At 39.8% G+C, this 14079-nt stretch overlaps 1 protein-coding gene across 3 annotated transcripts in view; it reads right to left on the bottom strand.

Annotated features, from left to right (window-relative positions):
* LOC147003555 (sulfotransferase 2A2-like) overlaps window positions 1–7757 on the bottom strand; it is a 32088-nt gene extending 24331 nt beyond the window's left edge. Inside the window, exons 1-4 of one of the 3 annotated variants that reach the window (XM_085842206.1) lie at window positions 7529–7757; window positions 6272–6480; window positions 2891–3017; window positions 414–2009 (exon numbers count right to left, since the gene is read on the bottom strand). In XM_085842206.1, coding sequence (XP_085698332.1) covers window positions 1510–2009; window positions 2891–3017; window positions 6272–6480; window positions 7529–7664 — 972 coding nt within the window. In that variant the 5' untranslated portion in view covers window positions 7665–7757 and the 3' untranslated portion in view covers window positions 414–1509. Of the gene's footprint in view, window positions 1–413; window positions 2010–2890; window positions 3018–6271; window positions 6481–7528 lie in introns of those variants that run through there. The other 2 variants (XM_085842208.1, XM_085842207.1) reach the window with 2 other exon arrangements.
* Window positions 7758–14079: the final 6322 nt, after the last annotated feature.

The following is a 14079-nucleotide window of genomic DNA, read 5'->3' as shown; positions in this document are numbered from 1 at the left end:
ATGGACCCGCTCACACAGCTTCTGGGCAATACTCAGTAAGTTCTTGAACATCCTCTGGCTCTTGATAGCCTCACTCACAATCAGATTCACAATCAGAAACACTGCACACTTGAGTGTTCACCCTCACTCAGCATCTTCCCTATGCTTGGATTGTCAGTGACAGTGATGCCAATCTGAAGGCCAATGGAAGTCACCCAGGCTTCCCACCAACACTCCAGCTGCTTCTGAATGCTATTTCCAATATAGTCACAGTCAATCTGTGACACATCTAAAAGTGCTGAGCAATGGTGGTCCTCACAATGTGGTTGGACAGTGGGTGTGAAGGTGACCCAGTGAGCTATAATGGTCAGATATTCACGAGTCTGGCTACTCATCCATATTCAAGAGGTGAAGTGAACCACACCACTCTCAGCTTCCTTCAGATGTGACATAATTATCTGTTTCATATTGTCATACATATCTGGGATAGCTGTTCTAGAGAAGTAGGAAGGGGAGGGTAAAGAGTACTGAGGTTTCAAGTATTCGAGCAGCCTGTTAAAGCCAACATTGTCTACAAGGGAATATGGGTGAAGGTCAAGTGCAATCATTTCAGCTATGAGACTTGTGATTTTTTTTGGCAACTGGATGAGAGTCATAGAACTTCTCTGTGGAGTCACGGAAAGGGAAAGGCCCTAAGAGCTCTATGCCCAGAGGCCTCCAGATGCCTGGAGAATGGGACAGAGTGGTCTCTGAGATGCCATTCTTGAGTACATGGCCATGGAACTGCTGCAGATGGTTCAGAAGACAGCTGATGCCCAGGTTGGTGGGCGTCTTGCCCCTGCTGATGGTCCGGCCACAGTGCAGGCACACCACCTTTGTTGAGTCTGCTGAACAAATAGAAAAGTGATTCCATAGCTTGGTGGTCTTCTTGCTATTAGTAGGAAACACACCTTGATGATTTTTTTTTCTGACCACTGTTGGCAAGTCAGTTAATTTGGAGGATATTTCTGCAGAGGCCAAAGTGGCATATGGAGAGATTGCCAAACTTGCACCCAGAAAGTTCTTCGGTTCCCAACCACGTCAGGGTGGCGTCTGTACAGGTGTTGCATCAAACAACTGGTGCCAACATCTCCCTTCTTCCCCCGACTAATAATGCAGCTACAGTACCGGCACACTGCTTTGAGACTGACCATTAGGGCCAGGGAAAAGTGATGCCAGACATCTGACTATAGTTTTCTCATCACCTTAATTTTGCTGGAAGACAGTGCCTGATTCAAACCTTGGATTTACTGTGTCTGGTGGCTGCTTCTCTGGAGAAAACACTACAGAGGCCTCCCCCAAGTCATCAGTGGATGAAAACATGGACACATCTTCTGGGGACACATCCCCAGGATTTATGTGTGATGACAGGACCTCAGGAAGTCTGTCGGGGGATGAGGAGGCAGAAGGGGACTCTTTGACTCGTTTGCCTGGAGATAACGATGCAGAGTTGAGATCCCCTTCTGGGGGCAGCAGGGCAGGCATCAGGGTTCAGGGCACAGGGTACAATGGTTGGATGCCTGTGTTGCTCCTGTTCTCCTGCAGTACAATGGAGCAATGTGCTCTCCACCTGTGCCTGATGAGGCAGCTTGTGATCAGGTCCTTCCTGTTCTTCCCTCTACTGAACTCATTCATACAGTGGACACACATAGCCTTTGAGCTACTAAGGGGTGACAAGTAGAAGTGCTTCCAGATGGCTGATCTCTTCCTGGACCCAAATGTGCTTTTGGGAAAGGAAAGGTTTCTGTCTGCCATGGTTTCTGAAGTGTTATCATAATGGAGCATGGAGAGGTTGAGAGAGGAGCCTGCCAAGGCCTCCTGTCTGCTGTACTTTTCAGTGACAGACACATCAGACACCTCTTCAGAAGAAACTACAGTCACAAACTCTTTCATTATTTGGTGAGGAGATGGGATCTTGGGAGCCATTTTCTGGAGAAGTCTGACAGGTGAGAGCACAGTGCTAAGGTCTCCCACATCTGAAATGCCACCTCCTGTAGGCGGATAGGATTCACAGTGGAGGGATAAGAATAGCAACCCATTCAGAAAACCTTTGGCCCCAAATGTGTCCTAACCAGAAGATGTCCAGAAATAAAGATGGAGCAGAGATGGAAAGAATGGGCAATCAATTACTGGCCAAAATTGAGACACACACCATGGACAAGAAACAATCCATGATACTATTGCTGATACTCTTAGATGCTTACCTACAATAGCCCAGAATAACTGTACTCTGAGAGGCTCCACGTAGCAGCTGAATTACAGAGATATATAAGTCCACAGCCAAACATTAGTTAGAGCTGTGGAAGTCTTTTGGAAAAGTTGGGGAAAGGATTGTTGTACCCAATGGGGTTAAGAACTCCAGATGAAGACCAGAAGAGTCAACTAACTTGGACCTTTTAGCACTCTCAGATACTGAACCACCAAACAAAAAGTTATCCAGAGCTAGACCTAGGGGCCCTGCACATATGTAGCAGATTTGTAGCTTGGTCTTTAAGCAGATCTCCCAACAATTGGAGCTGGGGCTCTCCATGAACATGTTTCCTCTCTGTGGATCCTATTCCTCTATCTGGGCTGCCTTGTCTTGTCTCTGTGGGAGAAGACACACCACGTCCTGGGGAGAATTGTTGTGTCATGGTAGGGAGGTACCCTAAGGCAACTATCCCTTCACCGAAGAGAAGAGGATGGGGATAGGAGCTGTGAGTAGGGGTCATTAACAGGAGAGTGGTGCTGTATATTGTGACATAAACAAACAAACAAACAAATAATTTTATAATATATATAATATGATAAATAAATTTATTAATTTATAAATTAATTAATGAAATTAATTTCTCTGAGTTTCTCCCCCTCCTATATTTAACAGATTACTCACCATTTCCTTTGAGGAACCATTCAAAATATGTTTCAAAAGACCCTGGATTGTTCCCAGTTTTTGTGTTTCCATAGAAAAAGTAACCAGACACAAGAATATCTCTGGGATTTCTGATGAGATAGATCGCCTTGAATGGATGAAAATGTAAATGAAGGTCAACAGTTATTCCTCACATTTTAACTGTCATAATTTACATGATATATTCTAATATCTAATTATTTCTAATTACATTAGCTATTTCTATGTGGGAAAACATATACACAAGTGAAAAATCTATAGTCATAATTCCCCTTTTCTAATTTTATATGATTTGTAAAAAATGAACAACAAAATGACTAGTACATTAATAATGAAAAAAAAAAAACAGACTGATTCGACAGTTCTAAAGATTATAATAACAATTGGTTATCCAACACCAAATGCCATGCCTGTAAAATAAACATACAATTAATACTGTAGTGACTGAGAAAGGTGCACTGAAGTAATTTGGGATATACAGATTCATTTACGAATACATTGATTATTTATTTATTTAGGAATATATACTGTATACATTAGAAGCATGTAAATATATATCTCTATAGGAATACATAAACATAGGAATATATTTAGAAATATATATGTATATTCATATGTATATATATGCAACATAATTAATAAAAAAGGAAAAAATAAATTTGAAAGAGAGAAAAAATTATATATTAATTTTGCAGGGGAAATATGGTAGGGGAAAATGATTATATATATAATTATATGTTATTATAAAATGTCAAAACATAAAAGAAATAATTTAAAAGAAATCATTATTTTTTAAAAATATATTTATTTTATACATAGGAATACACTGTTGCTGTATTCAGACATACCAAAAGGCACTGGATCTCATTACATATCGTCATGAACCACCATGTTGTTTCTGGGAACTGATGTCAGTACCTCTGGAAAAGCAATTACTGCTCTTTACCTTGGAGCCAACACTCCAGCACCCAAAGTAATCATTTTTAATAAAATGAACTTCATATTTTGTACCAATTATTCTATATCTCATCTTTTTATCTTCAAATGTATTGATTTATGCATGTCTGAGTGCACACATTCATTTTTGCACACCATATGTGGACAGAAACCCCCAGACATTAAGTAAAAGGGAGTTGGATGCCCTGGCACTAGAGTTGCAGAGAGTTGTGAGACACCATGTGAGTGTTGGGAACTGAACCTAGGTCCTTTACAAGAGCAGCGAGTACTCTTAACAGCTGAGCCATCTCGCTAAGTCCTCTTAGAAATTTTAAATATTTTTATTGGATGTTTTTGTATACATTTCAAATGTTATCACCTTTTTCAGCTTCCTACCTCCTCCCTGTAAACCCCCAATCCAATCCCCTTCCCCCTGCTTCAATGAAAGTGTTTTCTGACAACCATCCACTCCTACTTCCCAAGGATAGCTAAAGTTATTCTCAACAATAAACGAACTACTGGGTGAATCACCATCCCTGATCTCAAGCTGTGTTATAAGCAATAATGATAAAACATGTATGCTAATGGTACAATGAAATGCAGGTGGATTAATGGAATAGAATTGAAAACCCAAAATTGAACCCACACACCTATGTTCAGGTGATCTTTTGCAAAGCTTCTAAAACCATCCACTGGGAAAAAGAGAGCATTTTCAACAAATGATGCCTGTTTAATTGGCTATCAGCTTGTAGAACAGTGGGAATTGATTCATTCTTATCTCCTTTTACACAGCTCAACTCCAAGTGTATCGAGAACTTCCACATATAACCAGATACACTGAAACTTATAGAAGATAAAGTAGGGAAGAACCTAAAATACATGGGCACAAGAGAAAAGTTCCTGAACAGAACAGAAATGGTTTATGCTCAAAGGTCAAGAATTGACAAATGGGACCTAATAAAATTGCAGAGTTTCTGTAAGGCAAAGAACACTGTCATTAGGACAAATGGAGAGAGGAACACTCCTCTATTGCAGGTGGGATTGCAAGCTGGTACAACCACTCTGGAAATCACTCTGGTGGTTTCTAGGGAAATTGGACATAGTATTACCTGAGGACCCACTCCCGAGCATATATCCAAAAGATGCTACAACATATAACAAGGATATGTTCATAGCAGCTGTATTTATAAGAGACAGATTATGGAAATATATCAGATGTCCTTCAACAGAGGAAATGATACAGAAAGGGTGGTACATTTACACGATGGCATACTACTCATCAATAAAAAACAATGACTTTTGAAATTCATAGGAAAATTAATAAAAATAGAAAATATCATCTTGAGTGAGGTAACCCAATCAGAAAAGCATACAAATGGTATGCATTAACTGATAATTTATTATTAGCCCAGTAGGTCAGAATAACCAAAATATATTTCACAGACCACATGAAGCTCTAGAAGGACGACCAGAGCGTTGATACTTCCATGCTTCTTAGAAGGGGGGACAAAAACTTATGGGAGGAAACATGAAGACAAAGTGTTGAGCAGAGACTGAAGGAAAGACAATACAGATACTGCTCCATCTGGGGATCCATCCCATATTCAGTAACCAAACCAAGACACTATTTTCGATGCAAAGAAGTGCATGCTGTCAGGAACTGTCTTTTGAGAGGCTCTGCCAGAAATATAGAATTCATCTCTTTAAGCTTCAGTTTTCCTGGTCAAAATTTTCCAAATCCAGATAAGACACACACATATATATGAATGGCCACAAACATTGTGCCATTTTAGTGAGAGATTATTCTAAGTTTGTCTTTGTAGTTGCAGCATAAACTATAGCTTTTATGGATGGAGGAATTTACACAAAACTTTCTTACAAACTAGGACCTTTCATAGGTCAGTATGTGGATATCTCTGATTACTTCTACTGTTCCTCTTTCCATTTCATGGGAGACTTCTGTGGCTACTGATCTCAATAAACAGCTACACACGTGATGACCCTGTATATATAACTGATCTTTGAACATTGATGGCTGGTCAGTTTTGTTCCCCTATGGGCAATTGTGTCTTTGGTGTTTCACCCACAGGGCTTAGTTATACATTATATAAGAAAGATTAGCTTTTTGATGACAATGATATAGTAATATCCATTGTACATTAGAGATTGAACTCTGTTTGGCCTATATATGTAGTTCATGAATGTTTCAGTGTGATATTTCACTTTATTTCTTAAAGCTGCCCAGGATCACTGTGTGCTGGTCCACATCCTTGTACTCTATCTAATATAGTCTGAGGTGGGGAAACATCAGAATCACCTAGTGCATGAGAATCCCATCTTCACATCTCAGCAAGACCTCCAGGATTTGTCAGGTAAAATAAGTTCAGAGTGTTTAGTCAAAGAAAATTTCAACCACTGGACACTGACCTTGGCCTTGGAACTGAAGAAAGACTTGGCGAAGAGATGGATGGGAAGATGGGAGGTTATGAGTCGTGGTCCTTCTTTATTGATTAATGCAGGATATCCTATATCAGTCTCTATCCAGGGTGAGCGGTCCCAAATGGGCACAGTTTGGATCCACTTCGGATCTCCTTTGGTCTGAATCAAGCAGACAATCTCCTTCAGCCAGTTTGTTCCTGAAGGAAAAGGAAAAGTGACTGTTACTCATTTCAACATTACTTGTGAAAAAGCCTCAAGTAGAATATATGCCCATAAAATTTACAGTGCTGCCCAATTTCAAGCACACAGAATTGTATTCACAATGTCTGTGTGACATAAGTGCAAAGTATATTCACTCATCATATTCTAGACTTCATTTGCAAAACCTTATACTCAGTAAACAGCAACCTGGCAATGGAATATCTCCTCCAGGCCTGGGCCAACATCATTCTATATTCTGGTGGAATGAATTTGTATCTCATATATTTCAGAATGTTATAATCATATCACATGCCCTTGGAGACTACCTCCTTTAATTTAATTCACTGTCATTGAGATGCCCCCATGCTGAAATGTATGACTGAGTACTTCTCCTTTTTAAGGTGAATCAATTCCCTTGTGCATTTTTATCACACACTTTATTTCTGATTGTGTTCTTATTTGTCACTGGATGTTTCTCTAGCTTCCTTCTCTGAGATAGTGTCTGGTACTTTTTTCCTATATTCCCACTGCCTATGGAATTTCTGTGTCATTTTTCTTTATATGTCAACAACCTAATACTTGCTCAATGTTCAGTGCTTCTTCCACACAGCAATCATCCATACCCCCAAACTACCATGATGTTGCTTTATGCTTTCTTGAGTTTTCAGATTCTTTCTACATCCTGGACAAGGTCCATAGTATTTTTACCTGAAACTGTCCTCTCTTCCACATATGCTCACATACATGCCTCTATCTCTTATTTCTTGCATTTATTCTCATCACTCTCTCTCTTCTATCTCTTCCCCAGAGAGAGGGACCAATGACATATTCTGCCTCAGGGAGCACTGTCATTGTTTTGGTGCCATAGCTGATCTCCTCTGCCCACATAGGTCAGTCTGAGTGGAACACACACAAATCTCCATGCCCACAAGTCATTTTACACATTAATATATAGAACACTCTACTCATCACCCAAAATGAATTAGGATCAAAGTACTAATCTCCCTTATACATTTCAGAATTAGTCTTACTGATGATCCTTACCTGACTTGGGGTAAGTCAATATCAACAAGTCTTCTTCTTTCACCACAAACTTATCACGAATATCTTCCAAAATTTCTCTTTGATATGATATGGCAGGAAAAGGTATGCCTTCAAACCAATTATAGTCTGACATCATGAATAACTCCTTGTAGGTGCTGTTAGGATTCCAGCCCAGGACACCTATTCAACTTATAACAAATGCTGAGAGGTAAGATTTATAGTGCAGGTAAAAAATTATTAACATTCTTTTATGTGTTTTGAAATATTTACTGATGGCGAGAAATAAATATTGTCACATACAGTCAAAGGTTACTATATTGAGCAATTTTAAAGTTGTACAAATAACATTCTGTAGAATTTGTGAGGCCAAGTTCATGACCCCGAATCAGAGACTCAGGATGACGTAATAGGACATAGAAATGCAAGTTAATTTAAAATGTCTAGTAATATAATTTAGCTTTCAGAATGATTTTGAATGTGCAGAAAAATTACAGAGATCATACAGAACCTTTGCATGGAATTTCTTTCTTTCTTTCTTTCTTTCTTTCTTTCTTTCTTTCTTTCTTTCTTTCTTTCTTTCTTGCTTGCTTGCTTGCTTGCTTGCTTGCTTGCTTGCTTTCTTGCTTTCTTTCTTTCTTGCTTTCTTCTTGCTTCTTTCTTGCTTTCTTGCTTTCTTTTTCTTTTTCTTTTTTTAATAGTGGTTGATTTTGAGAAACTCATAGTATATTAAGTTCCCTTTTTCTTCCCCTCAAAGCCTTCCCTCCTTTTCCCATATTTTGATCTCTTCTTTAATATCTGTTGCTATTTATATATGCACACATGTATATAGTCAAGCTACTGAGTGCATGCATTTGAGGTTGTACACGATGTATCCTGAGGTGTGCAGTTGAGATTAGAAAAATCAATGTGAGATTTCATCTTCAGACACAGCCTATTCTCCATATTTTAGCAACAATTGATATGAAGTATTTCTTCTTATAAGGTAAAAATATATAGAATTTCCCCTGGCCTCTTTAGTATACCTACTAGTACCATTATGCTGGTTTGTTTGGGTAACTATACTGTTAAAAGTTCATGTGTCTATTTTCCTGTTGTGTCTAAGATAGACATATTGTATCAACAGGAACCTTGGCATTTGGGGCAACTCTGTACCCTCTTCTGTGATCTTTTCTGTGATCCTCTCAGGTTGTAGGGATTTATTTCAGATATATCAGTTTGGGTTGTATACCTTTCTGTTATTATCTACATTTTGGTCCATTGTGGATCCTTGCCAGAGTCACCACATGTTGCAAAAAGAAAGTTCTTTTTCAATGGGTTAACTGCATTAACCTGTGGGTATAAGTTCAAGTACTCAGAAAACAGCTGGAAATTACACTGGTTTATGGAACTGTTGGTAATGAGACTCATAGGGTTTTGCTTTTTCCATTTCCATCTGGATTTATGTCTATAATACCAGACATGGCTCTCCTCTATTTGAGTAGGCTTAAGGTCTAATTGTATAGCCTTTGATGACCCTAAGTAAAAGTGCCACCATTTTGCTCTTTGGATGTCTTGCAGTCAAGTCATTCTTCTGGCTCACAGGCTTCATACCTGCATAGATTGAGTGATTGTTCCTCTCCCTGGCATAGTGAGCAAGGTCTTACTTTATGAAAACCACTTCATTGGCAAGAGATTTCCAGGCTATTTTAGATCAGTTCCTCCAAACTGTGTGTCTGAATTGCATCTTCAAGTTCTGGGAGGCAACCAAGGGCATCAAGAGGTGATTTTTTGGGGGGAATTCTCAGATTCTACAAACTACTTTAGAGAATATTTCTCATGTATGATATTGGGCTTTTAATATATAGTCCATAGTTCTTGTGGAGAACATTATCATTTCAAATGGCAAAATATCTTTAAAATACATATTAATATTTCAAACATATATGCATATTAACGTGATTTTAGATAAATACTGGATAATATGATTTTCTACATTTTAAAATATTTTTTATTACATCTTTTCCTCAATTACATTTCCAATGCTATCTCAAAAGTCCCCCATACCCTCCCCCCACTGCCCTACCCACCCATTCCCATTTTTTTAACCCTGGCATTCCCCTGTACTGTGGCATATAAAATTTGCATGTCCAATGGGCCTCTCTTTCCAGTGATGGCCAACTAGGTGAAAAGTCTGGTGTAATTCTGATAGACCTGCCTTTATATGTTACTTGACCTTTCTCCCTTACTGCTTTTAATATTCTATCTTTATTTAGTGCATTTGTTGTTTTGATTATTATATGTCGGGAGGAATTTCTTTTCTGGTCCAGTCTATTTGGAATTCTGTAGGCTTTTTATATGATCTTGGGCATCTCTTTCTTTAGGATTGGGAAGTTTTCTTCTATAATTTTGTTGAAGATATTTACTGGCCCTTTAAGTTGAAAATCTTCATTCTCATCCACTCCTATTATCCATAGGTTTGGTCTTCTCATTGTGTCCTGTATTTCCTGGATGTTTTGAGTTAGGATCCTTTTGCATTTTGTATTTTCTTTGATTATTGTGCCGATGTTCTCTATGCAATCTTCTGCACCTGAGATTCTCTCTTCCATCTCTTGTATTCTGTTGCTGATTCTCGCTTATATGATTCCAGATTTCTTTCCTAGGGTTTGTATTTCCAGCGTTGCCTCACTTTGGGTTTTCTTTATTGTGTCTACTTCCCTTTTTAGGTCTAGTATGGTTTTGTTCATTTCCATCACCTGTTTCAATGTGTTTTCCTGTTTTTCTTTAAGGACTTCTACCTGTTTGGTTGTGTTTTCCTCTTTTTCTTTAAGCAGTGTTCCTCTTTTCTGTAGCAGTGTTCTCCTCCATTTCTTTAAGTGAGTTATGAAAGTCCTTCTTCATGTCCTCTACCATCATCATGAGATATGATTTTAAATCTGGTTCTAGATTTTCGGTTGTCTTGGGGTGCCCAGGACTAGGTGGGCTGGGAGTGCTGCGTTCTGATGATGGTGCGTGGTCTTGATTTCTGTTAGTAGGATTCTTAAGTTTGCCCTTTGCCATCTGGTAATCTCTGAAGCTAGCTGTTATAGTTGTCTCTGGTTAGAGCTTGTTCCTCAGGTGACTCTGTTAGCCTCTATCAGCAGACCTGGGAGGCTGGCATTCTCCTTAGTTTCAGTGGTCAGAGTATTCTCTGTAGGCAAGCTCTATTCTTGCAGGGAAGGTGCCCAGATATCTGGTGTTCGAACCTGCCTCCTGGCAGAGTTGTGTTCCACTCACCAGAAGTCTTAGGATCCCATGGGGAATTCCTGTGTGGGTCCTTGCGGGTTTCAGAGACTCCACTGGCAAGGCACCCTGGTGCTCAAGTGGACCGGAAGGGACTTGTGCCCCACCTCAGGCCGGGTTGCCTGCTTCTGTAGTTAATGCAGTCTCAGGTCCCTCACAATTGGATTGGAGCAGACGCTGTGTTCCACTCACCAGAGGTCTTAGGATCCCGTGGGGAATCCTGTGTGGGTCCTTGTGGGTGTCTGGAGACTCCACTGGCAAGTTACCCCGGTGCTTGAGTGGACTGGAAGAGGATTTTCTACATTTTTTAAAACATCCTTGGTATTATTTATCCTTTTGTCTTTTCTATTACTGTGTATTAGACCTGTGTAATTTTTCCAAAATACACTCCATACTATTTCCCCCATTTCTCCCTTTGTAACACCTGTGTGCTAATCCAGTGTCTAGAATTTCTCTCCCAAACGATTCCTATTAATTTTCCTGGTTACTGTGGTTACTCCAAGTTATAGGCACACATTTACAGATTCAAAGCCAGAATGCACAAATCATTTCTAGATCCACCTTTTTCTCTAAAAGTTTCATGATTTCATTTATTTTCACAGCTAAGTAAATTTTCATTGTACATATGAACCACAGTTTCATTAGTCATTTATTAGTTGAAGGACATTTAAGTTGTTTTTGTTTTCTAGTTATTATGACTAGAACAGTAATAAACATGGTTGAGAACCTATTTGTGGAGTAATATATGAAGTCCTTTCACAATTTTCAAGGAATATTTTATCCGTGCCTTATGATATATTTTTCACACTGATTTTCAGGGAGACTTCATCAGATTGAAATGCATTTAAGTTCATGAGGGTCGCCATTTCCCAAATTATTACAATCATTTATCTCACCTGCATTCGTTGTAAGTTTTTGGTTTGGTCATATTATTTCTAACTAGAGTAGATCAAATCTCAAACTAGTTTAATTTTTATTTCCTTAATTGCTAAAGATTTTGACCAATTAAGAAGGTATATTTTAGTTTTTATTTTTATTTTTAATTCTTCTCTTGTTAAGAAATAAATCTGGGCAGAGGTAAAGGCCAGTATTTTTCATAAGATATTTTCTCCATTTACATTTGAAATGCTATCCCAAAAGTCCCCTATACCCTCTCCTCATCCTGCTCCCCTACCCATACACTCCCAATTCTTGGCCCTGGTATCTCCCTCTACTAGGGCATATAAAGTTTGCCAGACCAAGGGGTATCTCTTCCCCATGATGCCGACTAAGCCATCTTCTGCTACATACTGAGCTAGAGACATGAGCTCTGGGGGTACTGGTTAGTTCATATTGTTGTTCCAACTATAGTTTTGCAGAGCCCTTCAGCTCCTTGGGTACTTTCTCTAGCTCTTCCATTGGAGGCGCTCTGTTCCATCCAATAAATGACTGTGAGGATCCATTTCTGTATGTGCCAGGAATTGGCTGAGCCTCACAAGAGACACCTATATCAGGGCCCTTTCAGTAAAATCTTGCTGGCATATGCAATAGTGTGTGTGTTTGGTGGCTGATTATGGGATGGATCCCTGGTTGGGGAAGTCTCTAGATGGTTATTCCTTTGGTCTCACTCTGAAACTTTGTCTCTGTAACTCCTTCCATAGGTATTTTGTTCCCTACGGAGGAATGATATATCCACACGTTGGTCTTCCTTTTTGTACTCGCTGGTTCTGAGTGTCTACTTGACACAGGCTGGAGTTATCACAGAGAAAGGAGCTTCAGTTGCAGAGATGCCTGCAGGAGATCCAGCTGTAAGGCATTTTTTCAAGTAGTGATCAAGAGGGAAAGGCTCCTTGTGGGTGAAACCATCTCTGGGCTGGTCATCTTGGGTTCTATAAGAGAGCATGCTGAGCAAGCCAGGAGAAGCAAGCCAGTAAATAACATTCCTCCATGGCTTCTGCATCAACTCCTGCTTTCTGACCTGCTTGAGTTCCAGTCCTGGCATCCTTTGGTGATGAACAGCAGTATGGAAGTGTAAGCTGAATAAACCCTTTCCTCTCCAACTTGCTTCTTGGTCATGATGTTTGTGCAGGAATAGAAACGCTGACTAAGACAAATTGGTACCAGCAGAGTGGGGTATTCCTGTGACAACCTGGCCTGGGGAGGACTGTGGAAGGACTTTGGAACTTTGGGTTAGAAGATCCATTTGGTGTTAAGAACACTGTCAGATGTTGTCTAGAAGCTTGGAAGATAATTTTGAAAACAGTGCAGAAGATGGAGGCCTGGCTTGTGAAATTTAAGAGGGAAAATTAAAGACTGTTTGCAGGGCCATTACTATTTTGGATTGTGAAGTTTCAGTGGTTCTGGTTAATTGGGGCTGAAGAATCAGCTGTGATTAACAAGATACCAGAACTATTAAAGCAAAACCTTGGCATTACTGGGACTATTGATGCTGGTTAGCTGGTGATTAAGAAGAGACCAGCATCATTGAGGTGACATCTTCTGAGAAGTGTTTTCTGAAAGCACAGAGGCTGTGTTTCAAAGATAGCCAAAGTTGTACCTTGTGATGTGGCTGGACTTGGTAATGTGTAAGAGTCACCCAGGTGGTACTGGTTTTGAAGGCATGAAGGGATCACACAGAGCAGCTGAGTCTCAGCACTGTGAGAGGCATGGAAGGCCATTGGTGAAGGTGTAGCCTCAGTTGCAATTGATGGCTCAGGACTGAACAGACCATGCAGTGTTTTGGAGATGCCAGTACCATGAGATGACCACCAAGAGCAGCAGCAGTGGAGTACAGGCATATGGAGCCTAGAGGACAACACGTGTGCTACAAAGGGCATGGCTGGAGAAGTGACCCAAGCCCTTAGAGGAGTCCAGAAGATCGTTAGTTGGATTCGAGACATTGGATGGTTGGAGATTGTTGTTTTTGATTGTGACTGTGCCCTGATATTTTTCCATCTTGAAGGAAGATTTTTAGTGAAGCCCAAAGTTAGGAGACTGAATTTTAAAAGATACTGGATATTTTAAAGAGATTGAACTTTTAATATGTAAATACTGTGGGATTTTAAAGTTATTTAAGATCTTGGGGATGAATAAGAACTAAGGTTTGAGGCTTACTAGTGATGTGTTTGTATGTCAAGTTAACAAGGGGTCAATTGTACTGGCTGGATCTGGGTGTCAAGTTGACACAGGCTGGAATTATCACAGAGAAAGGAACTTCAGTTGGGGAGATGCCTCCAGGAGATCCAGCTGTAAGGCATTTTCTCAATTAGTGATCAAGGGGCAAAGGCTCCTTGTGGGTGAAACAATCTCTGGCT

Source organism: Mus caroli, unplaced genomic scaffold, assembly GCF_978045245.1.
Source record: "Mus caroli unplaced genomic scaffold, Mus_caroli_1 scaffold_8, whole genome shotgun sequence".
NCBI lineage: Eukaryota > Metazoa > Chordata > Mammalia > Rodentia > Muridae > Mus > Mus caroli.
This window is presented reverse-complemented; position numbering and strand designations above follow the sequence as displayed.